This window comes from Daphnia pulex, chromosome 9, assembly GCF_021134715.1.
Source record: "Daphnia pulex isolate KAP4 chromosome 9, ASM2113471v1".
NCBI classification, from domain to species: Eukaryota; Metazoa; Arthropoda; class Branchiopoda; order Diplostraca; family Daphniidae; genus Daphnia; species Daphnia pulex.
The window spans coordinates 7,430,991-7,458,153 of record NC_060025.1 but is presented as its reverse complement, the minus strand read 5'-3'; the positions used below and the strand labels follow the sequence as shown (position 1 = coordinate 7,458,153).

Below are 27,163 nucleotides of genomic sequence, written 5' to 3'. Positions count from 1 at the left end.
AGGGCTTCTTCCTGGCTTGTGGTGATTGGTCGACTGCTGCTGTTGGTTTCTTCTTCTTTTATGCGTCTGGCCTACATGAGTGTGTACAGATACACACACAGAAACGGAAGAATGGCTAGCGGGCAGATTCGGGAGAAAGAGAAGAAGAGATATAATTCTATTGTTTTCGTCGTTTGGACTTCAGTACCTCATCGATCGGCCAACATGTCGGGTGCTGATAACCAACGTCTGCCTCTCAAGGAGAAATTCGAGCTGATGCCCGAGACGTTGGGCGGCCAATTTCGCAAGGATTTCCCGCCTTACCTTGACGGACTCGTCAAATCTTTCCCCCACCGGTACGTCACCACTCCCGAGTTCGCCAAAAATGCCGAAGATGTTTACAATCTCAGTCCCAGGCCGGATGACGTCTACATTTCGACTTTCCCAAAGTGCGGTAAGGATATAACAACCCCAGCAGCAGCCGGATTTGATTTGATTTGATTATTTGATGGCCGAGAGAAATTCAAATATTGGCCGTTCTATAATAGGGACTACGTGGGTGCAGGAATTAGTGTGGATGGTCGTCAACGATTGCGACTTTGAGAAAGGCAAGAAGGAGCAGCTGAGCATTCGCTCGCCATTTCTTGAGTGAGTCATAGTCAGCTCATTTGTTTTTATTATTACACCAATTCAATTAATCAAAACCCTTTTCCTATTTCCTGTAATAAGGATGAACTACATGTTGCCAACCAAACTGGCGGAGAAATTTGAAAAGGAAGCCATTTGCAGGTGAGAATTATTCTCATTGGTGGTGACTAAACAAGAGCGCGGGAAAAACATTTGAAATTTGAATTGAAATCACGCAGAAAGGCCAACTCTCCGCTGGTCGACAAGATCATGGAGCTGCTCTGCTACTGGAACTTGATGGACTGGCTCCGCCCTTTCATCAGGAAAGCCATCAGCTTAGTATTGGGCGACTGCCTTCGCGATCTGGAACAAATCGATCAAATGGCCGGCCCGAGGATCATCAAAAGTCACTTGCCACTCTATCTGTTGAACCCACAAGTCCTCAACACCAGCAAGGTATTCAACTCCGACATCACAATAACTTAATCGCAATGAAGCTTATACAACAGTTGGTTGTATTTGAAGGTCGTTTACGTGGCCCGCAACCCCAAAGATGTCATCGTCTCTTATTACCACTACCACCGGCTGCTGGAATTCCATCACTACACCGGCAACCTGGAAGCTTTCGCCGACTATTTCATGACGGATAGAGGTACGATTGTGTGACGCTACCAGAGTTAAAAATGAGGAATCAAAACAAATCTAATTCGGAAATGATTTTCGACTTCGGCTCTATTTCGGAAAGGATAGTTTACAGTGCTCCGTTCTTTCCTCACTTGCTGGACGCCTGGAACAAACGGCACCATCCCAACTTGCACTTTGTCTTTTACGAGGATCTCAAGCGGGTAAATTAAAAAAATTTTAAAAATCATTTTGCGTTAGCCGTTAATGTGGAAATGTTATCTTCGGTTAGGATCTCCGAGGAGAAATTGTCAAGATCAGTCAGTTTCTCGGAAAGAAGCTGAGCGACGATCAATTAACAAAGCTGACGGAGCATCTGCGCTTCGACAATTTCGCCAAAAACGAAACGGTCAACTGTGAAATCGGCAAAGAGATTGGATTGATGAATAACTCGGGCCATTTCATCCGCAAAGGTAAAACGAAACAAATTCACCGGTTCATTCCTAGACGGAAATACTATATAACGTAATATCGTAATATCAAATCTCAGGTAAAACCGGCGACTGGAAAAATCATTTCTCTCCGGAATTGAACGAGCGGATCGACGAGTGGATGCGGAAGAATTTGGAAGGCACCGATCTGAGGTTCATCACGGAGCTGGAGCAACAAGATTAAAAAAAAACAAAACAAAATAATTGGCACGGAAAAAATTGTGTGAAAAATCCTTATGCTGGTATATGGATATTTCGAAGGGGTTTTTATTTTGAATTTTTTAAATTTTAGAGGTGTGCAGTGCACTTGCTATATATCTCGTCAAAATGTGTTTTTTTTTAATCGTCTCACCTATATATAAATTGCGTATCGGCGCATTATCTATAGTTGACCTAATATGTTATATAACCTACTTTTTATGCCCTCCCTTTTACAAAAGAAAAAATCAATAACGTTTTTTTTTTTCATTTCGTAGTGCCTCTTCAATGACTAGCATGTAGAATTGTAGATAGTCTCATAAGGTGCGACCTTAATTAATATTCACTCGTTTCAAATAATTTTCAAATGAGAGACATTTCGGCATCAAAAATTTATAAAAGGCTGAAATAATATTATAAGAGATTTTCGATGTGCCCTGTGTTTTTGAAACGACTGTGCTCAATACATTTTCTGTTCTATCATCATTTTTCTACAGAAAGCTACTTAGACTACACTTATCGCTTTGTATATAGTATAAAATAGAGCCTCTAGCATAACTGTGGCCAGCATTCTTTATTACGCCAGCTTTTAAAATTTTATAACCAAATTTAAAAAAAAAAGAACTTTTTGAACTTTTCATCACAAAAGGCCATTGTTTTCTAACCTTGATTTGTTTCCGGCTTATTATTGTAACTTTGACTTCTTTTTTTTTTTCATAACGAGGTATTTTATTCTTATACAATATCACCAATCAAAATTAGTTTAGAGTAAACTTTGGTTGTCGCTTTTCAAATCTGCTGGCAAGCCATTGTTTTGTTTTTTAAGGGCCAGTGCTTCTCGGTATTTTCCAGCACACTGGATTCGTACCCAGGAATCCAGGTCATTAATAATACTTTTATCGATTTTGTTTCGTTTGCGGTGAAATCCTCATTTTTTTAAAGACGACCAAAGACGACATCGTACATTACAAGGAAAATAAGAACCGAGGTCGGAAATATCATTATTGCCTTTAGTTTCGTTATGCGATAATAATTAGTTTAGTTTTCAAAAATCAGGATCGTTTAATGATGTTATTATTACAACGCTAGAGTATACTGCGTGTGTTCTATCTTGCAACACGGACATGGACGATGTTATACGTAACATTCTACGAGTGGATTTCTATTAGGGGAAAAACCAGCGAAATTTCAGCTTTTTGATTGAGGAAATAAACTGCTGTCGTTACAAAACGCCAAGCTTCAGTTACTATAACTTTTGTCTAAAAAATTCTAGATGCTCAGTGATGCCCAGATGACGACAGTTGGCAAAATAATTTTTTTCAATTCTCATCAACTGTCTGTGAATAAACATATAGATCACATATTACCACAATGTTGTCTGTGGAACCCTTCCAAAGAAAAAAGAAAAAGGTCTCATCCGCCTGACATAAATTAGCGAGAGCATATACTAGATCCTTACGGTTATCCAGCAGCAGCAGCCAAACAGCCGCAACGTACACTTGCAACCACAACCTGGTTTCTATGGACTTTGGCATGGCCAAGCAAACTCTCCAGCGTACGGTACATACATCCAAATAATAATACGCGGTGGTTACCTCAACGCTAATAACGTATGGCCACTGGACCTCGAACTCCTTTAGAGCCAGAGCTCCTATATATAATAGCGTATTATCTCCGTATACTTTCACACGGGCAAAGCGAAACTGTATTATCCACGCAACGCACGCACATAGGCCTATATAGACGCTGCTGATGGCCTCCACTCTGTTATTATTGTGCTGGATAGCGGCCCAGGAACCCCAGGAAGAGTTTATAATCTAAATGAATGGAGGGGGGAATGCAAACGAGTTGACCCACTTGCGCATCTCAGCTTATATAGCGTGTATTGTGCCGCGGGGAACGAATCAAAGCGTTCAACATACCAGAACGTGTGTGTAGATATATACGCGCGTCCTTACGTGTGTGTATATATTGTATAGTCTAGAGACATCCAGTTTTGACTCTGCTTTCTTTTTCCATAAAAAGAAAAGAAAATCTAAATTGTTTTTTTGAAAATAAAATTGCCAGAGGAGGGAAAAATAAAAACGAACTTCAACATTTTGAAAGATCGAGTGTAGTGCGGTAATATTCTTATATCTATGTTGTTTTGACTGTTACCAGGCCGTATGTATATTGCCCGTCATCTGGTTAACAAATAAGGAAATGAGCCCAGAAAAAAGAAATACCCAGACTGCGTCGATCCATGCAAGAAATTACGATACTACTCTAGTCCTTCCTATTGTGTAATTGCAATAACGAATAACCATTTGTATGATAATGAAATGAAGTAGGTTGTATTTATCAGGATAAGTAAATTAATACATTTCTCTTGTTGTGTTTGTGTCCGTTCATATGGGGCATCAATCACAAATCTTTTCGGTTACATACAAGTTTTCCCATGGGCTTTTTGCTCCACAAATGTAGTACCTACCTATCGTGTTTGGTTTATTCTAGGTCAGTGCTGGACTAAATTGCTGCACGGTCGGCAGAAATTGAATCTAGTTTCTAGCATCTAGTTCGTCCAACTATGCGTACGTGACTGAGTACGTGTCACAACTTCATCAGGAAAAAAAAACCTCTTATCGTCTACCTACACGACTCGTGGAATTTCTCTCATCATTATCAGATATTTGGGATATATCTAAACTTCAGGGATTCTTTTCTAAACTAAGTGGCTATTTAAAACAAACTTGCCTTGTTTAGAAAGCAAAAGAAAATGAGAATTTCGCATTGCAAAAGTGACGAGAGAAATGGAAATTTGAACGTTAGCCGCGCGCATATAATTGTTGATTCGAAAACAAGTGGTAATTTCAAACGGATGATGATAAGCGCTTTCAGACTCGCATGTGTTTTCGGTCCTTTCACCAATTCCGACGTCCAGCTGAGCCATCTCTGAAACATGTAGTAGAATTCGTGGAGATGACAGGAGAATCAAGAATGATTGATTTGCCGACTCGGCAGCAGCGTTTATTCGAATCCTGGTTATTCTTCTCATATTATACACGCTAGACATTGTGAGACATTTGTGGGTCACGGACTCAAGGTCGGGAGAACCGGTTGTTATAATCAAGACTTCACTCCCGCTGCTGCTGCTCGCCGTGTGATGATATAGACGAGAGAGAAAGAGAAATAATCTACCGTTGGGAGACGATGATGGTGATGTGTGTAGGGAAAAGAATGGCTCGCAAGAGAAACCGAATAAACATAACTAGACATGTGGAATATATATATTAGGAAACCAGAATTGTGTTGTCCGATTTTGGATCACGGCAAACGCAATTAACTCTTCTTGCGCAAAAGAATCGACTGATGGCGGGCCGCCGCATATTAATTCACAATTAAGGACGTTATTGAGTAGCTATAGCTACTTTCCTATTTTTAAGGTTATTATGGCGTTATAGAAATCTCGTGCTCACAGGATCTCCGAAATCATTTTGGTTTTTCCCCTACATATAGGATTAGGTCGTTGATGACGCGCACGCCGGGAAAAAGACTCTAGAGGTTTTCTGTTTTCAAATATCCCGCGCCCATTGTGGGGCAACGCAAATTGCTCTAGTTGTTGTTGCTGTACACATAGCGACGTATGGTGCCAAAATAACGCCTGTCCCAATTGCAACCACCATACACTACCCATATCTTTTCTTAACCTGGTTTCCGTTTTTTATTTTTCACGACAGCACGAAATCCTTTCATGTAAGAATATAAAGGCGATTTCTCGCATATGGGTTTCCGGCTTGTTTGCTTCAATCTTACTGCGGCTCAAATTGTGCTTTCACGCCGAGCGAGGGGGGTTAACGGGACGAAAAAGCAAAACCAAATGGGATCTCACCGCGCGAAAAACACATGCGTGAAACGGTGCGGAAAGGCTTTCATGTTCTTGAGATGGACGCCCTTTTCTCTCTTTACACTTGCGCTTCAATACTTTTGAAATAAAGGTCTCGACATTTACTTTTATATCAACGGAAAACACCAGCAGAAACCGACCACAACACAGTCTAAATGGACGTTCTTTTTTAAACTAATACAGATGCCAAGCCAATTGTATTTAAACCAGAATAAGACTAAACTAGATAAAAGAATGTGGGAATCCGTGTCAGGAATAAATCGCTTTCGTTAAGTTCTTGTCTTGCTCCAAGGGGGGAGCAACTCTCGTCTGTTCTGTGCTGTGCTGTGCGTTCCAGACCCAAATATAGGCCTATGTGACTATGTCGGACTATCTTATGTTTATTATCGTCTAAAATTAACTCCTTCGCTTCTCCTGCGCGTTCCGCGTGTCGCGTCTGGTCGAGTCTAAAACAGTTTGACGACGCCAGTACGCCATTGAGATCTGGTGAGGAACAGTCGCGAGTTTGCCGAGAGAAAAACCGCAACTATTTTATTCGGATAATATTATTCGATATCAAAAGGGGAATGACGCAACCCAATAACCGGAAATCGTCAAGCGGCAGTAAACCTGCAATTCATTTGGATAGCTCACCAGAACTGGGCAGGTATATAAAACACAACAGTCAAATGCAAGTCTATTCAACTAAACACTATAGCTATTGCAGCTATAAATAAATATAGACACCACTTGTCCTAGATATTGAGAGCCCAGATTTTGATCGTTTTATTTTTATATACGGTGGCTTGTTGTCAATGCGCAATAAGGTACTTTGTGGCTAGCCGAGCGTTTAAACCAGGAGATATTGTGATGAAGGAATTCCCGCTGGCTTCGGCGCCCGGCCCCTTGTCGGAGCACGTTTGCTTCGCATGCCACCGCCTTTTCGCCAGGGCTCACATTTGCAGCGATTGCCGCAGTCCGCTGTGCAGCCGCAACTGCCAAGTGTCGCCCGAACACCAGAGAGAGTGTGGCTACTTGACCAAGATCATCCCCGAGATCGAAAACCGCCAGCGAAACGGTAAAATCCAACGTGTTCCCGTCCAGCTGGGCATGCTGATGCTGCCACTGCGGTTGCTGATGCTGCGCCGAGAGCAGCCGGACAAGTGGAACCAGTTGATGGACCTGGAATCTCACATGGCAGCTCGTCAGGCGACGTCCATTTGGGGTTTCAATCAACGAAATATCACGCCCTTTTTGGAGACGATGCTCATCGATGAAATGCCCGATATCAACGACGATTTAGTCCAGCAGATGTGCGGCGCCGTCGACGTCAATTCCTTCGGTTGGGGAGAAAACAAAAAATTAACTTTCCAATTTTATTAATCAATTTTTTTTTTAATTTTTCTCTATTTTTTGGAAGGTGTTAATTATATCATTTAATATTTTTATTTTTATAATTAAACCCAACTTGTAGAGATTCGCATTGAGACACCCGATCGGCGACACATCAACGATCTTCCTCAGCAACCAATGCCTAACTGTAAATAAGTTTTAAGCGGTTTGACATTTTGCAAGAAATGCTGCCAGATTGCATTATACATGTTCTTCGTCTATGCTCAAAATACTTTGAATTTTCAGATGGCTTCGTGAGAAAACAGAAAAAGAACGTTGCTTATTATAATAAATAACAGAATTTGCTGGAATGGCACACAGCTTTCACATCAGAAACATGGCTTGATATGATACGCAGTATTATAAGCTCTAAGGTTTGACAGCTAATCATATTTTTCATGCTGCGCACAAGAGATTCCGTCTTAACGTTATGCAGATTCCCATCATTATTATTTGCGAAGGAAAATCAGCTTCTCACTAATGACATACGACGGTCGTCCAAGTTTTGCATGTCAACTTAGATGACAGCAGCTCTGTATAGTGGATTTCCATCTGCTTGCTGGCATATGATATAGCTAGGCGAAATGGCCGGGCACGTGTGTATACATATTATAGCCTTATATAATCAAAAAAGAAAATAATTGAAAAACCCCACGCTCGCCTGTCTGTCTATAAAAATAATGCTCGGGTTCTATACTATATATTTCCTCTCTCTCTACTGTTTCCATTTCGAATTGTTATCAGCGCAGGAAGTTTTGCGCGGAACTTTCTACATGGCGTCACTAATGGCTCACTCTTGCGTCGTCAACGCTCAAATATCCATTGGCAATGACTCGCAAATGACTGTCAAGGCGACCGTACCCATTCGTGAAGGTATAGTGTATATTGTATAACGACATTTCATCGAGCTTCTATAATCGATTGATGGACTAATTTAAAAATGAACAACGCCAGGTGAAGGGATCTTTGTGAGTTACACGGACCCGCTGCAGACGACGCTGCAGCGCAGAACGTTCCTGGAAAAGGGGTGAGACAACTCTCAACTTGGTCGTTTATATTCGTACGTCTAAAAGTTGATTTGAAAAAGTCTAATTGAATTTTTGATTTGGTACTTTGATCAGAAAGCACTTTATCTGTCGCTGTCGTCGCTGTCAAGATCCGACCGAGTTCGGGACATTTGCGAGCGCGGTTCGTTGCCGATCGTGCACCTCCGGCTGGGTTCTGCCCAACGACGATCCCCCGGCGTCCACAGCGTCAGCAGTAGAGGGCGTGGCCCTCCGCTGGAAATGCTCCGAATGCAGCAGCGAGTTGAAAAGCGAAGAAATTGGTCGGACGGAAGAAGTCATTCAGGTTTGGTCGGTTGGCAAATTTGCCAGATTTTCTCTTCTTTTTCTATTTGATTTGGTCGTCTCCATCGACCCCGATCGTCTTAAACTGGATTTTTAATTTATTTAAGGAAAACAGAAAAATGCTACGTCATTCTGTTACGTGGGAAATGGGGTCTCGATCTCAAAAGAAATTCATCTATCTGCAATCTTGACAGGCTCAAAAGGGAAAATTTTCAATCGTGTTTTTTTATTTATTTTTTGGAACTTATTTTAACCATGAAGAATATCGTGAAGAATATCCAGCGCTTACCTGTTGATCGCCATTTGATTGATCGGTGCGAGGAACTTTTCGTGACACTGCCCAAGAAAATTCATGTCAATCACGCCTTTCTCCTGCAACTGCGCATCTCGTTGATTCACTTGTACGGCAACGTACCGGGATTTTTAATTCCGGAACTGTCAGTCGGTCTACTGCAGCGGAAGGCTCAACTTTGTGCGGAATTATTAGAAGCTCTCCGTCACCTGTGCCCAGGCTACTCCCGTCTGCGAGGTTTCCGCCCGTCTAGTTCTAATTTTCTTTATCGTGAAAATAGAATAGACCGCTTAATTCCTTTTTCTTTAGGAATGATTTTGTATGAACTTCATGTACCACTGGTGTGTTTGGCCAACAAAAAGTATGAAAAGGGCCGATCGAAGCAGCCGGATCAACTGATTACCGAGCTCAAAGAAGCCGAAATCTATTTGAAGGAAGCCGTTCAGATCCTGATTCACGAGCCCATAAGTACGCCAGAGTCCCGCATCGCCAGAGCTGCCATGGCCGATCTCAAACAGTTGAGGGAGTACATTCGTGATATGGAAAAACTCAAGCACTTGGCATAATAGAGAGAGACATCTTGAATTCAATCATTGACCTGTAGATGTCATGTAATGATAAACATTATAATAAAAGTACCTTTGAAATTTTGGACAATGAGCATATGTATTGATAAATTTATTTCGTGTTTTATATAATTTCCACAGCCTTTATAGCTCAGTGGTAGAGCGTCGGTCTCGTAAGAGTTGAAAGTTAACCGAAGGTCGAGAGTTCAATCCTCTCTGAAGGCAATAATAAAAGAAAATAGGAGAAGTTAAATTCATGTTATATATTTTGGCCAAAACATATGATTTGAACAGTATGATTTTGACAGCGAAAAGGTGCAGTGATTCTTTGTAATTAGATAACGGTCCTACCTAAATTACGTTTATCAGAATTTTTTTTTCAAGTAATATTCAAAATAGTTCATTTATTGCCTAATGAAATTTTTAAACCTAATCCTAAATTCCTAATGTGAATGTGAGCCATACCATCAAGCTTCGTAAATTGGCCGCACCGGCGCATCGATTCGCTTCCCAATTCTCACCAAAGTTCGTCTGCTGGCTAACTGGCGAATCTATCGAACATCGAAGCATGGTCCAAGTGTCGGTTGGGACTTTAACTCTGTGTTATAAACTTATAATATAAAACTTTCAGTAATTGTAATTTTTTTTCATGATGTTCATTGCAAAATAACCGTTCGTCGCTTTCCTCTACGCGTGGTTGGAACAAAGAAGTCAATTAAAGAAAATGTTGAAGAAAAGCCCTGGCCGGGATGCCCAGATTATGTCGGTACAAACGAGAATTGAGGATCGATGGTTGGTTTCTCCTGCATTGGATTTTAAATCTATCCATGCTGAAAAAGAAGTGAGGGATTCAAGAAGTGTTTATCTGTGTATCTTTGTTGGACAAATGTTATGCCATCATTTCAATCAAAAACAAGTTTGGGTAATTTTGTTAGGTTTTTTTTGATGTTTTCACCTAACTCCTGACTCACTAGCAAACTGGAGGAAATAAACAAACAATCCGACAACCTTCCTTGCTTCTATAGCATGAGCCACAAGATTATTGGGTAAGGCTAGCGTAATCTAGGTTGTATGTATTTTAAAGTAAAAATATGATTTTTTAAAATTCCTTATCTCTCTTAGCCTCAGTCTTATTTTATTTGTACGAGGAACGGCCCATTGGAGCCGCTCCGACACTGATTCCAAAAGACAAGAATTTTTTCTTCCTACGAAGAAATTCCTATCGATCTTACTGCACTTGAATGGGCAGCACCTGCCTCAACGCAAACGGATTGACCCTTCAATTAAAGTGAGTTGCACCAAAGTCATCAAGTCTTCTTTTGCATGTATTCATTCGTCTTGCCACGTGATGCGTTTTGTAACACACCTGGAAGGGATCATATCAGCGAAACCAAAACCATAGCTTAAAGTGAGGATTTTCGATCTTTTTTGGGAAAAAGGTTATTTGTAAGCGCGATCGAAATTAATTCTAAGCATTTAAGTGTGACGTAGAACTTTAGATTGAATGCTGTTAAATATTGTAACGTTAAATCTGGGGTTCTCGGTGTTAAACATATTTCTTCAAAGTGGAATGCGGCTATGGGTCTTGAGGCACTCCCGCTTTGGGGGCAACTTCTAGCCAAACTTTACCACATTTCTGCATACTTTCAACAAATGCGTTTCGAACCAAGCGAATGGGTTATGTTTTTTCAGCTTGGAGGAAAACGGTGCCAAAGGTGGTCGGAGAAGGATGTTTACCGTTCCGCAGGATCTGTAAATTCGCCCATCGCTTCCCGTTTTGATCGAAGATACCTTGCAGGTCGATGCGAGCTTCACCTTAGCTAACTAAGGTTCTTGATTTTTCATTTTTCGAGAAAGCAGTCGTTGAGAATAATGCGACAACCTCAGTTTCAGTACTTGCCAGGTAAATGATATTTCTAGTGGTTAGTTAAGTTTTTCAACTTTTAAAGGTTGATGGTCAAGTTGCCTGTATGATGATAAAAATTATCATCGCTTCATTTTGATAGCGTCGTTGTGATTGGTTGCATCCTGGCGCACATTCAAACATATGGTATTTTGTTAGCGCTGTAATATAATCTATTAAGCCACTTGCGACAACAATCGACGGAAATGCTAGACTGCGTGCACTGTGTTTTAGTTACGTATTGGATAGTACCATCTGTAATTTACCTTGTTATGATTGTAGTACATTGGAACCTTGGGAGTTACAGAAGTGTTTGAACAGTTGTGTCCTCAGAGTAGGTTCTAATGATAACATTCAGATTGCAAATGTTTAGTTCAGTTACTGTAATATAAACTAGACAAAAATAATTAAAGCTAATTTAATTTCAGATTCCTTTTTTTTTTACATATGTGGTCATATTATAAATATGCACACCAATTATGTTTCAACTTTACTAATTGTCGAATATCACCATTTTAGAAGAAACAGATAATTGTTTCTTTTATATCGTGGACGCCCTCGTTGACGCCCGCATCTACCTAAGCAACGTCTTCCTATATCACACGAACGTGGGCGGTCTACCGGCCGTAAATAGTGAAACTGGCTGTAGGTAAATATTTGTCGCGATTTTATTGAATCCTCTAATTGCATGCTCCAACCATACGCTTTTTAAATTTGAATTTATGGCTACAGGATGTGGCACGGATTAGAACTTCTCGGCTTCGGATGCTTTAACAACTGAAGGAAATGGCAGTTTTTTCCAGCTTGGTATCAAAGTGACTGGCGTTCCGATGAATGAAACGCGGGCCAACGATACTGCTACGGTAAGCACATGTTTTACACTTATTCGTTAACAAACCAATAAAGAAGTTTTGAAATGTAGATCAACTTTTCATCACACAGTCTGGCAATTTCATCGTGGAAGATTCAGAAGATAAACCTGCCAGCTTTTTGGACAGGTTCACTTCATTATTCGCCCTATTGATTTACATGGGGATTCACCATTCCACTAGTCTGTTATGAAATAACAGTTACAAACGACAAAATCTTCTCGAAACATTCCGGCGTTCATAAGGTCAGGAAATCCCCTTTGCTTTTTTCTTTGAATTTTTTCCAATGTCAAGCCTCACACACGTGATGAAATTGGCGCAGAGGTTCTCTGTCTCGTTTGTTAATTACTTTTTACAAAGAGTTAACAGTGACTGTGAAATTCATAGTGAATGCGCCATCCTGCTTTGTAAGATAGGCCGTAAATTCCCTATTTTGTCCTTGCATATTTCATTCGGATGTGGAAAGCCATCAGTTTCCTGTTGTAGCTTCGCCTTCATTCAACAGGGACACTTTCATTTCAAAAAAGATCGGAGGCATACTGTTTTTAGCTACGTACTGTTTTTGAATTTTCAGATCGATAACATTCGGTCTGAAATCATCGGACTAAACGACATATGACCGACAGACCACTTGCCTAAAGAAAGGGAATTATTGCGAGCAGAACAGGATTTGACATTCGTTTTCTAACCAATGAACAACTGGATGCGTAAAGCTTCCTACCGAATCAGCACCATTTTGATTATCGTTGCTTTATTTTTCATCCACTTTGAGGAGTCCTCGATGGAGAACGAAATCCGCATTTAACCTCACCTAGCTGCCTTTAGCCATTTAAAGATAGCTCAAATTTCTTGATCTTGTTTGCCAATTAAAACAGTCTTCATAGCTCAGTGGTAGAGCGTCGGTCTCGTAGATAAGTTGAAGGAAAGGAAAACCGGATGTCGAGAGTTCAATCCTCTCTGAAGGCTTACTAAAGAATATTTTCAAATTTCGTACTTGAATTAAAGACAGTTTTAAGTACCGTTCAGACTAACGCTCGTTGTTACGTATTACGTAACAATTTGATATCATTTTTTGACCGAATGGTCCATAAACAAAAATTTCATCCTGCTGAAGAGTGTGTGTTTTTTTTTTAATTTATTTGGCTGATCCGAATCATGCGATACTTCGTATAACGTACTACGTAGAGCGTCATTAAAATTTTGATTGATTATCATCCCTAAATTTTATGGCCCTATAATTTAATTCCATCTAAAAATACCCGTATAACAACTAGCCACACTCTCTCCTACCAGCATAAGGATTTTTCACACTATTTTTTCAATCTTGTTGCTCCAGCTCCGTGATGAACCTCAGATCGGTGCCTTCCAAATTCTTCCGCATCCACTCGTCGATTCGCTCGTTCAATTCGGAAGAGAAATGATTCTTCCAGTCTCCGGTTTTACCTGAGATTTTTATACGAGACGTAATTATTTGATGAACGTCTGTGAATGAATGAACCGAAGAATTTCTTTTTACCTTTGCGGATGAAATGGCCGCTGATATTCATCAATCCTATCTCTTTGCCGATATTTTCCAATCCAGCAACCTCTTGCTTTTCACAGTTGACCATTTTGTTTTTGGCGAAATTGTCGAAGCGCAGATGCTCCGTCAGCTTTGTTAATTGATCGTCGCTCAGCTTCTTTCCGAGAAACTGACTGATCTTGACAATTTCTCCTCGGAGATCCTAACCGTAGATAACATTTCCACATTAACGGCTAACGCAAAATTATTTTTAAAATTTTAAAATTTACCCGCTTGAGATCCTCGTAAAAGACAAAGTGCAAGTTGGGATGGTGCCGCTTGTTCCAGGCGTCCAGCAAGTGAGGAAAGAACGGAGCACTGTAAACTATCCTTTCCATAAGATGAGAGCGATCGAATTCCACAAGCCGAAATAAATCGAAATTATTGGTTTTGGTTTTGGAGCTGGTGACAGTTAATCGTACCTCTATCCGTCATGAAATACTCGGCGAAAGTTTCCAGGTTGCTAACGTACTGATGAAATTGCAGCAGCTGATGGAAGTGATAATAAGAGACGATGACGTCTTTGGGGTTGCGGGCCACGTAAACGACCTAATACGAGAGTAACAGGAACTGTTAATGAAAGCTTAATTGCGGTTAAGTTTGGGATCTGGGTGTTATACCTTGCTGGTGCTGAGTACTTGTGGGTTCAACAGATAGAGTGGCAAGTGACTTTTGATGATCCTCGGGCCGGCCATTTGATCGATTTGTTCCAGATCGCGAAGGCAGTCGCCCAATACTAAGCTGATGGCTTTCCTGGTAATAGGTAGAGCTAGTTCATCAAGTTCCAGTAGCAGCAATTCCAATCACGTTTTTTTTTTGCATTTTAATTCAAACTTTGATTTTTCCCGCTTTTGTGTCACCACTGGGAACTCACCTGCAAATCTCTTCCATTTCGAATGTCTCCGCCAGTTTGATTGGCAACATGTAGTTCATCCTTAGCAAATAGGAGAGAGGAAAAGGGTATTGAATATAGTGTGAATTGTACTGGAACTGGTGTAAGCAATTGCTGACGTATGACTCACTCCAGAAATGGCGAGCGGATGCTCAGCTGCTCCTTCTTGCCTTTCTCGAAATCACAGTCGTTGACGACCATCCACACTAATTCCTGCACCCACGTAGTCCCTAAGATTTTGATGGGAAAATCGAACATTTTTGTCTCGGGTTAAAAAAAAAAATTCAAAAAGAAACAAGTTGAAAGCGAGATGCAAGTCCGGCCCTTACCGCACTTTGGGAAAGTTGAAATGTAAACGTCGTCCGGCCTGGGACTGAGATTGTAAACATCTTCGGCTTTTTTGGCAAATTCCGGAGTGGTGACGTATTGGTGAGGGAAGGATTTGACCAGTCCGTCGATGTAAGGCGGGAAATCATTGCGAAATTGGGAGCCCAACGTTTCGGGCATCAATTCGAATTTTTCCTTGAGAGGAAGACGTTGGTTATCAACACCCGACATGTTGGCCGATCGATGAGTTACTGAAGTCCAAACGACGAAAAAAATAGAATTATGAATTATATCTCCCCTCTCTCTCTCTCCCGAATCTGCTGCTAGCCATTCTTCTGAGTATCTATACACTCATGTAGGCCAGAGGCCAGGCGCATAAAAAGAAGAAAAAAAAAACATTCGACCAATCACCACAAGCCACGAAGCCCTCCTAGGTTGGCCGAAAGTAAAAACCAGATAGAGTGCAGCGATCTTTGACCTACTTTCCATCTCTTGTCATAATCTGGTCATCTTGTTATTCACCTGAATACTCGCCGAAAGGGATCACAAATTAGGGATATTTCAAACGAGATTTTGGGGAAGAACTGAGCCAAGAGAGCCAACAGCACAACAGCAGCATAGGGGAGGGTTGGTCCTGGTTGGTCTAGTTTTTTTAAAATATTCTCCCCCATCCTAACATCAGTACCCTTTAAATATCTTTTAGACTAAAAACGATAGAGTAAAAATTGTTTGAACTTGAATTAAAACCAAACACGAAAAAAATACTTCAAAAAAGATTAGTTTATTAGCTTGCTGTTACATCCTTTCACATTTTTTTAAACCTTCCTTAGCGATCTGAGGCGCTTGGCTGGCCATTTAATAAAATTTGTAACATTAGAATTTATAAGGTGCCGTCAAGCTATTTACAATTTGCTATTTGCAGCACTGGTTCATTCCCACTTTCACGAAAGTTCGTCTGTATTGCATGATGCACCTTCCACGGCGGTGACGTTGCAAAATTAGCATAGTGCTTTATAAATGTTTTATCATCAATTTTATTGTTCGGTTGTAATTGTGTTCGTTCGTGCGAAGTTTTCTGTTATTTCTCGATTTCACAATAGTAGTACCCTCAGTTAATTCTTAATCTCTATGCTGAAAGCAAAGTATGGAGTGTTTTGAACACTTGCATTAGTGTCAGGGTGTCAGTCTATGCTAAGAAAGGATTGGTGGATGTAAGCAAATTTTCTTCTGTAGTTCTCTGTCGCAACAGTAACTGGTAAGCTTTAGTAATGCAGTGTGACACCCCTGCCTACAAAGAATCCAGTTGTGAAGTACAAGTGAATTGAAAAATTCAATATTAGCCTACCTACATGAACTGCTGAAGCTAGGCATAATGTTATTGCCTGAAATAATAGGAATTCTACACGTGTATCACAGACCACAGTTCCAGGTAGGAATTCAGTGATGAAAAACAAGTACCTGATTGCAGTGAACAAAATGTTCAGTTTCACATTTAGCAAAATATCAGCATTGAAAATGTCAAAATGTGTGTTTTAAATTTTAAAAATACTATTCCCCTATTCATCCTCTTGATTAATTTTGTGTTCATCTTTAGGTTCATTTTGTTGTGTACAGCAATATTTTTGTTTGTAGGAAGGCGAACCCCAAGGTTCATTTGAAGATTTCCTGTGGGTGTGGACGAAAAGAAAAAAAATTTTTAACAGTACTTGCGCAACGAATCTAAACGGCAACTACTGGATGTTTATAAATATGGCAACTTCCGGTAATTACTTTGAATTGAAAACTTAATTTAGATTAGACGTTCTCCAACCGTTATTTTTCATCTTGCCGCCTTCTGCGCTTTGAATATTCAATCTAGTTCCGTGACCAATTTTACTTCTGCACGCAATTCAAATCACACCTTGTCTGTCAGTTTACAAGTATTTCAACATCTTCGGAGACGACATGAATGGTAGTCCGGATTAATTAGAATGTCTTGTGTACCTGCCACGATTGTTTATGGTTTTTGAATACTTGATTTGATGCCCTTTTATAAAATACGTTAAAGTTGATAGTTCACACAAAGCAACAATTCAGAAAGCAACATACTTATGAAGTGTGCGGACTGCGAAGTAATTTCATTTGAAGTAGACACAGTACTAATTTAATCAAATTTTCTATTATATGCAAAAATTTGTGTTTTCCAGATTTTGAAGAGGACAAGCTGTATTTGGATTGGATATTGAAACTGTTATCATTTACTGGGCATTGGGCATTGATGGGAAACCTGTTGTTTGAAACGGTAATTATTAATCTTTCACACATCCTGTGTATCTAATCGCATTATAATAATATTACAGCTGCCGAGGATATTAAAACTCCGGTTTCAGTAAAATATCTGAGTGGAGCGCGTTGGATGATTTCATCGACATCTTTGACCCCATTTTAGTGAGTGTGTTATTAAATTTGGTTTCCAGCTGCCGCTATCGTTGCTTGTCCTGAAGAAGGGCCGGAGAAGTGACAAAGATTGATGTTGACAGTATCAAACGAGATCATATTGGTATCGACGAATCCTTTTTCTATTTAGTGAAATAATTTCAACTGAGTCAACGCTTTAACTATATTCTGCAGAGCTCTTGCCAATACCCACTAGGATTGTGAGATTAAGGGTGCTGTAAGTGCAAATATGATAGTTTACTACTACGGACGATCAAACCAGTTGACTATCCGCTTGCAGCAGTATTTCGCAGTCACCTACCATGTTCATGAAGGGCAAAGTCGGAAAGTAGGTGGAGACAGTCATCAGGATGATGCCGACGACCAGTGTGATTTTGACCGGTACGGGATTGGATTTGTCACCAAGGTGAGTCACAGCTGCACAAATTAATCTTCCATCGAAATCCATTAGCACTCTTCATGGCGGACATAGTGGACTTAAACATTTAAAATCATCTGTCGTTCCAGTTGTTCACACAAGTCTGTCGGAGAACACGAATCTTTGCTTCTGCTGTCGTACTAGACATGATTGAACTTGAAACTAAAGTACTAGACTAGTTGCTGATTCACTTTACCGGAAAGATTCTAAAGTTGCCAATTACCTAGCTGTAATTTTAAGAGATTTTGCTCAATCCGTAGTTAAACAATACGATGCTGATCCGGTTGAACACATTGTGATTCGTGGTTGGATAAGAGCGGTATTTGTTATTTTTCAAGTTCAAGACCGCGAGGAAATATTTCGCTATTTTAGATCTTTGTTCTGCCGCAAACAGCTACCATTTCTTTAACAATTAAAAGTTCTATAATTAATTGTGCATGTTTTAGCTAAGTTACAGAGTGATTCTGATTTTTGCGAAGAAGTGTTGGTGTGGATCTAGTATACTAAGATAATTTCCTATTATTGTGTGATTATTGTAGATTTTAAAAAATTCATTTAACCGCGTTCCGTGATGTTAAAAAGTGTCCATTACAGCGCTGCGTTGCTAATTATCTGAGTGAGCGGGCGAAGAAAAAAAAGAACAATCTATGGTTATAATGCCATCGTTTTTTTTTTGGTCTCTATCTTGAATTTTGCCCGTTCTAAAACCCGAACCCAATGATCCTTGACACGGATATTTTTCTCTTACTCCTTCTAGTTATGTCTAGTCCTTTCTTGAAGGGGTGTTACCACTGCATTGATCATTACGGCTCCAAACGAACCAGAGATCGGTCGTATAGTTCAGTGTTGGAAGAAAGAGTTTTAAAAGCTATTTTAGATTTTGCCAATAAAGCTAAGTGGGCTTTATATCGTAGGCGCCCACGTCTCCCTACACGAACGTGGGCGGCCTACCGGCCGCAAGTGGTTAAACTGGCTGTAGGTAAATATTTGTCGCGATTTTACTGAAACCTCTAATTGCATGTTCCCAACCTAACGCTTGTTTAATTTGAATAAATGGCGTACAGGATTCGACCTGGATTGGAACTTCATTTCGACTTCGGATGCTGTAAAAAACTGAAGAACAAACTTGAGTTAACGATACTGCAGTGGTAAGCACTTGTTTTACACTTTTTCGTTAACAAAATAATAATGAAATTTTGAAATGAAGATAAACTTAATCATACAGACTGGCATTTTCATGGTGGAAGATTGATTTGACATTTCGTTTTCTAACCAATGAACAACTGGATGCGTAAAGCTACCTACCGAATCAGCGACATTATCCGCTTTGAGGATGTTAGAACGAAATCCACATTCAACCTAACACGGCTGCCTTGAGCCATTTTAAAAAAGGTAGTTCAACTTACTGCCGACTTTCAACAGTTGAAACGGAGGACCTTTCTTGTCATTGAAAATATATTAGGGTATTTGAGCACTTTAACTTAACGTTGCCTAAATGCTTAACTTTGTCTTATTGCTATTAATTGGTAACGGGTATAGGTTCAACCTGACGCCGGTTGAGACTGGTTTGGGTCTCACAATCCACTGGACTCGTCAGACTATCCCGTTGCCTGCATGCTGATACACTTTGGATCCGGCGTCAAGTACCGAATACTCGACGAATCGTGTAATAATTTAGAGCAAACATTTTGAGGCATGCCTCGTTCGACGTTTCAGCGCATCCTACTTCCCACTTAAATTTATGGTTTGCAACTTAACCATAGATTTGTGTAGTAGAAAATGATAAAAAAATACTTTGGTTTCAATGAAGTGAACAGGTGTCTTTGCGCCAAAAATAGCCATGGACCAAACTGCTCTTCCTAGCGCACGATCAGCCTTGCCTACGATGCCCCACGGGTTGACTTGATAAGATTCACGCCAACCCAGTGTTTTCCCATTGAAATCCCAGCTGACGATCCGTTTTACCACAAGTTCAATCAACTTGGCATGAACTTTGCCCTAACCACGCCTGATGGCAACTGTCCTTGAAACGGTTCGAAATGGAAGATTTATTCATTCACCGAAGAAACGAGTCAAATAACTCAAATGTCAATTGGTATGAAGTGAGTTTTAAGCCATAACCATTTGGTATTCATTTTGATATTGGTTTTTGTAGACCCATCCCCAGCAACGTCAACCTGCAGAAGGAAAGGCCAGTTGCCATGTACAATTGAAGGTCACGGAGATCATTACGTAAAAGGTGTCAGGCATTGGTGTAGAGGTTGATGGGTGAGAACGGGACGTTTTGCTTCATTATCAAAAAGGTAAAATAGCCGCAAGGCTCAGCCATTTGCTATTCATTTTGATATTGTTTTTTTTAGACCCATCCCCAGCAACGTCTACCTGCAGAAGGAAAGGTTAGTTTGCATTTCCTTCAATCGAAGGTCACGGAGATCATTACTTAAAACGTGTCATGCAGTGGTGTAGAGGTTGGGTGAGAACGGTACGTTTTGGTTTTGCATCATTATCAACAATAGCCGCAAGGGTTATGAGGTGAATCAGGATGAGAAAAAATCGTAAAGGCGAAAGAAAACAGTCGACTAAGCATCTCCGACACGGCAACAACTGCAGCGCACTATTTGTTACCAACTGCCTTCTTCGTCGTTTTACTAGATCGCAATCATGGGTAAATGTTCTGTTTTTTACATGGAGTTTTCTGTCAATGCTACTTTAAAATTACTGGTTAATATGCCAGTTATTATTGAATATAAATGTTCATTTTTATTAATTGTATAGTAAACTATGGCATCGTGCTGCTGTTGGGTTTTGTATCGATGGCTGGGTCGGCCATTGGTGTATCGATGTCTCGTGGGTAACCAATTGCATTCCTCGTCGTTTAATCAATTCGCAATCATGGGTAAATATTCTGTTACGTTGGTTAATTTAGTGTTAATATTTTTTTTTGTTAATAGTTAAATTAACCAGTTACAAGTGTTGCATAATTTCCAAGCAGTTACAGAGTTGGAAGGTGAATCAGGAGAAGAAAAATCGTTTTAACGTAAGAGAAAGGGCGATAGGAATCAGTCGAATGAGCATCTCCGATACGGCAACATTTGCAGCGGCACTATCTGTCACCAACTGGATTTTTCATCGTACAACCTGTTCGCAATTATGGTTAAATATTCTGTTTTTATGTTGAGTTAAGCATAAATCCTCCTTTTTTTTCTATGTGTTAAGATTCCAGTTATTAGTGAATATCAATGTTTAAATTTATTAATTGTTTTGTTAACTATAGCGTCGTGCTGCTGTTGGAAGTTGTATCGTTGACGGCTAGGTCGACCACTGGTGTGTCGATGTCTCCTTAATGGCGGATACCAAACCGCAGTGCCGTCGCCTTACTACAAAACCACAACATACGCAACAACCGGTTGCTACACCACTAAGGCTCCAGAGTATTACACGACAACTTGTGATGCCCCGAGCTACTACACCGTAGCTCTGAAGTATAACTTTGTCCGAGCTACATCACCAAAGAGCCGGAGTCTACACCGAGGCTCCCAAAGTACTACACCACTAAGGCACCGGAATACTGCACGACTATGAATGCTGCCCCTGCCTACAACACCAAGGCCCCAAGGCCCCTAATTACAACAACACCGAAGCGCCCAAGTACTCCACTACATCCTTTGTGCTCCGAGCTACTACACCGACGCCCCGAAGTGTTACGCAAGGAGTACTCTGTTTAAAAGTAGAGAAAAGGTAGTAGAAATCAGTCGAGTGAGGATCTCCGGCAATTCAACATCTGCAGTGCACTATCTGTCACCAACTGCATTCCTCATCGTGTAACCAAACCGCAATTATGAGTAGATATTCTGTTTTTTTCATTGAGTTTTGTATCAATCTTGCTGTTCTGTTTGTTAATGTTCCAGTTATTAATTATTAGTGAATAATAATGTTTAAATTTATTGATTGTTTCAACTATAGTGTCGTGATGCTGTTTGGTGTTGTATCTTTGATGGCTGGGTCGACCACTGGTGCACCGATGTCTCCTTGGTATGGCGGATACCTAACCGCAACGCCGCCGCCTTACTACACGACAACAACTTACGCCAAGACCAGTTACTACACCGAAGTACTACACCACTAAGGCACTGGAGTATTATACCACAACTTACGTTGCCCCGAGCTACTACACCGACGCCACGAAGTGTTACTCTGCCCCGAGTTACTACACCACCAAGGTGCTGGATTACTACACGAAAACGAATGTCTCATCCTACTACACCGAGGCCAAAGTACTACTCTGTTTCCAGCTACTACACCGAGGCTTCAGCTTATTACTCCACCAAAACGGTCGAATACTACACCGAAGTGCCAAAGTACTACTCTGCCCCGATCGACACAACCACAACTGAGGCGGCCAAGTATTACGACTTACTACGCAGAAGCTGCTCTTTCGTACTACGTTGAACAGAAATACCACACCGATGCTCCAGTTTGCTACACCACAACCTACGCTAAACCTAGCTACAACACCTAAGCACTCAAGTACTACACCGAAGAAGCCGCACATTACCGCATATTACACAACCACGTACGCTGCAATAGTTTACTACACCGAGGAACCCTAGTAATACTCTGCTCCAAGCTGCTAACTATGGATCATAATTACTACACCAGCAAGGCTCCCGAGTATTTCCCCACTACTTACGCTGCTCCGACCTATTCAACGAAGTTTCAACGTATTCCTCTGCCCTGAGTTACTACATAACTAAGGCACCTGAAGATTACACCATAACCTACGCTTCTCCAGCTGACTACAAGGTAACTTCTAAATACTAGAGCTGAATTTCAATTTTGTTTTTTGTGTTCAGATTTGTCGGTTATTTTTTAATAGATACTAGTCATCGGGATTTGATTGTTGATGTTTAATGAGAAAATAAATATTTTAATGCGGGTAAACATCTTTTAAGACATCCCTTAATTTTTAAGCCTTTCGACTTTGAGGCAGATGTTTGTATTTTGGTTGGATCTTGTCTATTTCACATTTTGAAGGTGACTGCTGCTATAGTCGATCTTCATAGGACATATCCTGGTGCTTGGACGGAATTTCTTTTCAGGGTAAGTTTTGAAATCGACGAATTTTAAGTGTTCACTCCAAAATTTTAGAGTTAACAGTTTACTTGACATTTAGGTTCTGGCGTAACAAAGGAGTTCATGGCAGACGTTGTGTTTTGCTCTTTCACAGGAATTTTTGAAAGAAGGGAGATGGAAAAAGATTTTCTAATGTCTTTGTAAGTAATAGCCAAGTGACTGATCATTTGCGCATGAGTGTAACTATTCAAAGTTTAAGAAATAAACTGTTTTATTTGCTAAACATTACTTTGTTATAAAATACTCAGACACAATTTGGACAAACACTTTAAAACGAATTGCTTTATTATCCCACCTCCACCCAAAATTCCACCACATCTTACAATCACACAAATTATACAAACATAAATACATACACACATACACTTAAGTTAACCCGTTGGCTGCCACGCCATACAACCCGTAGGTTGTTCTTCTACTACTCTACGCGCCACGTCAGAAGGATCTATGACCAAGGAGGGACTTGCCATTGCTGACAAGTCCGGGCTGACACGGTGACAGGAGAAGATGTGTTGCAGACGGCTCGTCTGTGTCCATCTAATCTGTCCCGTCACCCCATCTGTGTGCGTATGTGAGAACCCTACCGTGTAGTTGTACCGTCAGAGGGCGTAACTGTTGTAAGCTGGCCAGCGACTATGTGTAGTCAGTCGTCGTCTCTCGTCGGTCGTCTCCCGTCAGTAACCTGTCGGTTATGTGTGTTGAGTAAGTCTTACTTTCGTAAGCAAGTCTGAGGGATGGCTTTGGTTAACACCTGGCCTGTTCCGCGTAGTGTCCCCAATAAAGATGTTTTTAAGAATCCCTTGTGTCGTGTATTCGTTTAGTCATGTAACGTAAACAATCTGCTTGGTCGAATCCGCTCGTCGGCTGAGCAGATTGCAACATTTGGTGTCAGAAGTCGGGCACGGGCCATTGAATAGTTCTCATTTTTTTTTTTTTTTTTGGTAAAATCTTTTTTTGTTTTGTGAGAACTGCCCGTGCGATATTTACGTAGTTTTTGTTTCTTTTTGTTTTTTTTTGTAAAGCCCACTTAAGTCCTTCTCATTGTTCAGCTTAGTTAGTAATTTAATTATTTATTTTTTTTGTTTCTTGTGGAATTTTCGTCAAGACAGTGACGATTAGTAGTTTCAGTCATTTTTTTTTGTTACGTCATCAGCCCCCCCCCCTTCAACTTTTTTTTTTCTCGTGTGGAAAACGCCCCCACCCACCCCCCTAAACATTTCGCGCGTAAAACCACGTGGCCCGTCGAGGCATTGAAACAAAATCTTTTCTTTTTTTGTGTGGCTTATGGAATCTGCGCGATAGCCGCCATTTCTTTTTTTTTCTTTCGTCTGAAGCCCTGAACATGCACTGGCTCCAACAGTAAGTAAATTATTCTTTTTTTTTGCTCTGGTATTGAGCATATTATTGTTTCATTTTTTTTGGTCAAGTATAACTAATTATTTTTTCGTCGATTACGTCCAGTCGTCGTGATTCGTAACCACGACCTGTGTTTGTATTTCGTTTTTTTTTATTTTGTTTTTGGTTTGTTGAATATTTAACTAACATTGCGTAGTAATTAAGTGTGTTTAGCCCTACCAGTAGTTCTAATTTAATTATATGCCGCCAAAACGTGAAGATTCTGGAGTGCCGTTTCAAGGTACACGTCCCGTTTGCAGACAAAGGCAAGTCTAATAGGCCTTGGAGCCATTTTATGCAAGTTTCTGGAGATGGACCACGTCAAATCGCCATTTTCTTTTTGCTCCTTTTTTTTGAGCCTTCGTCTCGTTGCAGCATGATTAATTAATTTTGTATCGTTTTTTTTCGTCATTTAGAGTAACAGCGTCTAATAATTTCATTTGTTTTGGTTAAAGAAATAGTATTTAGTATTTACTGTGCAGTTGTGTTCTTTGTTAGAACATACGTGTATGGTAGTCGATTTTTGTTTTTTTTTTGTTTCTTTTTGTTTTTTTTTGTGGTGACAGCTCTGCTGTTCGTTGAGTGGAAATTGAAGTTTGAAGTGAGTGGTAAGTTCGCCAGATGGAACCTGGCTATGCAAGAGTTTGAATTTGAAGTTTGCCACAGAAAAGATGTAGATAATTGCGTGGCTGATGTCCTATCTCGAAACCCTGATGAATCCTGTATTGGACGCAGTGGCTCCGAGATCGGTCATGTAGTGTGTGTATTTGACAGTAGAAAGCCAATAGGCACGCTTGAGTAATGTTGAATTGGCGTTCCAACCACAACTTGGATAGCCAATTGCGTCCCATTATCACCTTCGTAAATTCAAATGTCATGGGTTAAAGTTCCAATAATTTTAAAGTTGGTCGTAAAGTTTTGTGTAAGATAAATTTTTCCCAGGGTCGTAAATTTATTTTGTTTTCCCGTCCGTATGAGTAGAAAAGTAATTGAAATTTCGTCACAACAACTCCTCTTTACAGTCATATGGGCATGGGTGAAACAAGTAGTATCAGTATGGTGTTGATTGCCAATTTGTCGTGTGAATGTACAAGAATATGTGTCTCCTTGCAATTACTGTCAGTCTTATACATGTACCCGTGGATCTCCTGCTGTATAGCTGAAAGCTATTCCTTCTCCTGATCGCCAGTTTCGTTCTGTCGGAATGGATCGTCCCGGTCCTTTGAAAGTTAATGAGTGGGGAGCTCATCACGTGTTCGCGATGGCAGAGCAACCGAAAACGTCCAGATTGGTAAAGAGAACGAACGGAACGATTCCTCAAACTCTTTCAGCGTTTATTGACATGGAACACGACGATTTGGATTGTCACCTGCCTGCAGAAGTGTTTGATGTCAGCACGGTTAGAAAAAGTAACGTAAACATTTCGCCGTTTCAGCTCATGCATGGCAGACTTCCCTTTACTTCGTCGAAGTATCAGTTCCAGTGGCCAAAAGAGCGTCCACAGCCGTTCAACGTCTTTTTCGCCCGTTTCAGCGAGCTCAGAGAAGCTGCACGTCTCATCAAGTCGAAACATCTGGTTGACCTAAGGCAACGAGTGGTGCAAGATTTCTATCCTGGTGCGTTGCTGCTCATCCAAAGAAAATTGAACCAAAGTTAAAGCTGCTCCCTCTCCTACGAAACCGAGATCCCGAAGAACAAAACTCCTCTTCAGTTGGTTGAAAGTTTGAGTTGAAACATTCCTGTTTTTTTTGTTTTTTTTTGGGTATGTCTTTATGGTGTTTTTTGTTTATTTTTTTTTGTTTATTGTTGTGTTGGTTTCACGCCATATCCCTACCCACCGCCCAGCTCTGAAAGTTTAGTTTTTTTTTTGAACATTTATTATTTTTCTTGGGTGGGTTTGAATGAGGGAATGGAAAGGTTAGTTTTAAGGTCCCAATCTTTTTTTTTGTCTTTGTTGCTTGATTTCGATTTGACAAATGGCATGTATCATATGTAAATAGTTTTGTTTGTGTGCTTCTATGTTGGTGTCAAATCGAGTCAGGAAGGGCCGAATGTTGCAGACGGCTCGTCTGTGTCCATCTAATCTGTCCCGTCACCCCATCTGTGTGCGTATGTGAGAACCCTACCGTGTAGTTGTACCGTCAGAGGGCGTAACTGTTGTAAGCTGGCCAGCGACTATGTGTAGTCAGTCGTCGTCTCTCGTCGGTCGTCTCCCGTCAGTAACCTGTCGGTTATGTGTGTTGAGTAAGTCTTACTTTCGTAAGCAAGTCTGAGGGATGGCTTTGGTTAACACCTGGCCTGTTCCGCGTAGTGTCCCCAATAAAGATGTTTTTAAGAATCCCTTGTGTCGTGTATTCGTTTAGTCATGTAACGTAAACAATCTGCTTGGTCGAATCCGCTCGTCGGCTGAGCAGATTGCAACAGATGGAATGCACGCCTCTAGAATCCATCACCGTATCGACAAGGGGGAAGTCCCTATGGTGCACTGCCTAACAGGCGCCTTGCGGCGAATCTTGGGCTGGTGCGACTGTCCGACCCCGCGGCATGTAAACCACGAGACCGAACAGCGCGGCCCGTGCTAAGGAGCTCACACAGGGGAGAACAAAGGCGTGGCAGCCAACGGGTTAACTAGCACAAACAAACAAAAATATTACCAACAACAAATGATGATCCGCGCTGACATTTTGGAGATACCTGCGATGTTTTGGTGTCCATCTTCTCGACGTCTCCTCTGCATGATCTGAATAAAGAGAAAATAATTCTTATTAAGTGAAATGCCAATAAAAGTTACATAATAGATAATACATATAGGTACATTGATCTAGTTTTTTTGCTCAATACTTTAAAGGCGC

The 27,163-nt window shown here is 40.7% G+C and overlaps 2 protein-coding genes, 3 long non-coding RNA genes and 2 other non-coding genes across 10 annotated transcripts; all 7 read left to right on the top strand.

The window, feature by feature from the left end:
* LOC124202835 (sulfotransferase 1A3-like) lies at window positions 1–2,402 on the top strand. Its single transcript, XM_046599302.1, has 8 exons — window positions 1–433; window positions 528–627; window positions 709–768; window positions 846–1,062; window positions 1,132–1,258; window positions 1,357–1,451; window positions 1,520–1,700; window positions 1,778–2,402. The coding sequence occupies exons 1-8, from the start codon at window positions 61–63 to the stop codon at window positions 1,900–1,902; spliced, it is 1,278 nt and encodes a 425-aa protein (XP_046455258.1). The 5' UTR covers window positions 1–60; the 3' UTR covers window positions 1,903–2,402.
* A 3,840-nt stretch (window positions 2,403–6,242) lies between these two features.
* LOC124202834 (SET domain-containing protein SmydA-8-like) lies at window positions 6,243–9,462 on the top strand. The gene is made up of 8 exons (XM_046599301.1): window positions 6,243–6,445; window positions 6,606–7,120; window positions 7,253–7,318; window positions 7,915–8,043; window positions 8,125–8,197; window positions 8,292–8,520; window positions 8,781–9,048; window positions 9,121–9,462. The coding sequence occupies exons 1-8, from the start codon at window positions 6,366–6,368 to the stop codon at window positions 9,375–9,377; spliced, it is 1,617 nt and encodes a 538-aa protein (XP_046455257.1). The 5' UTR covers window positions 6,243–6,365; the 3' UTR covers window positions 9,378–9,462.
* Window positions 9,463–9,517: 55 nt separating this feature from the next.
* Window positions 9,518–9,602, top strand: Trnat-cgu. Its single transcript is given in 2 exon segments — window positions 9,518–9,553; window positions 9,567–9,602. It is a non-coding gene; the product is annotated as a tRNA-Thr (tRNA).
* A 210-nt stretch (window positions 9,603–9,812) lies between these two features.
* LOC124202833 lies at window positions 9,813–20,182 on the top strand. The gene is made up of 17 exons (XR_006878354.1): window positions 9,813–10,299; window positions 10,352–10,423; window positions 10,500–10,665; window positions 11,800–11,929; window positions 12,013–12,143; window positions 12,203–16,454; window positions 16,524–16,691; window positions 17,116–17,210; window positions 17,269–17,468; window positions 17,540–17,771; window positions 18,541–18,762; window positions 18,848–18,931; window positions 18,991–19,246; window positions 19,323–19,527; window positions 19,594–19,878; window positions 19,939–20,086; window positions 20,144–20,182. It is a non-coding gene; the product is annotated as an uncharacterized LOC124202833 (long non-coding RNA).
* Trnat-cgu lies at window positions 13,024–13,115 on the top strand. Its single transcript has 2 exons — window positions 13,024–13,059; window positions 13,080–13,115. It is a non-coding gene; the product is annotated as a tRNA-Thr (tRNA).
* A 32-nt stretch (window positions 20,183–20,214) lies between the features above and the next one.
* Window positions 20,215–22,157, top strand: LOC124202832. 4 transcript variants are annotated; one of them, XR_006878353.1, is made up of 5 exons: window positions 20,215–20,448; window positions 20,559–20,679; window positions 20,776–20,923; window positions 21,058–21,625; window positions 21,747–22,157. It is a non-coding gene; the product is annotated as an uncharacterized LOC124202832 (long non-coding RNA). The 4 variants fall into 4 exon arrangements; XR_006878351.1 differs by having other exon boundaries at window positions 20,776–20,936; XR_006878352.1 differs by having other exon boundaries at window positions 20,776–20,961; window positions 21,058–21,521.
* Window positions 22,158–22,207: 50 nt separating this feature from the next.
* LOC124202831 lies at window positions 22,208–23,139 on the top strand. Its single transcript, XR_006878349.1, has 3 exons — window positions 22,208–22,719; window positions 22,774–22,883; window positions 22,957–23,139. It is a non-coding gene; the product is annotated as an uncharacterized LOC124202831 (long non-coding RNA).
* Window positions 23,140–27,163: the final 4,024 nt, after the last annotated feature.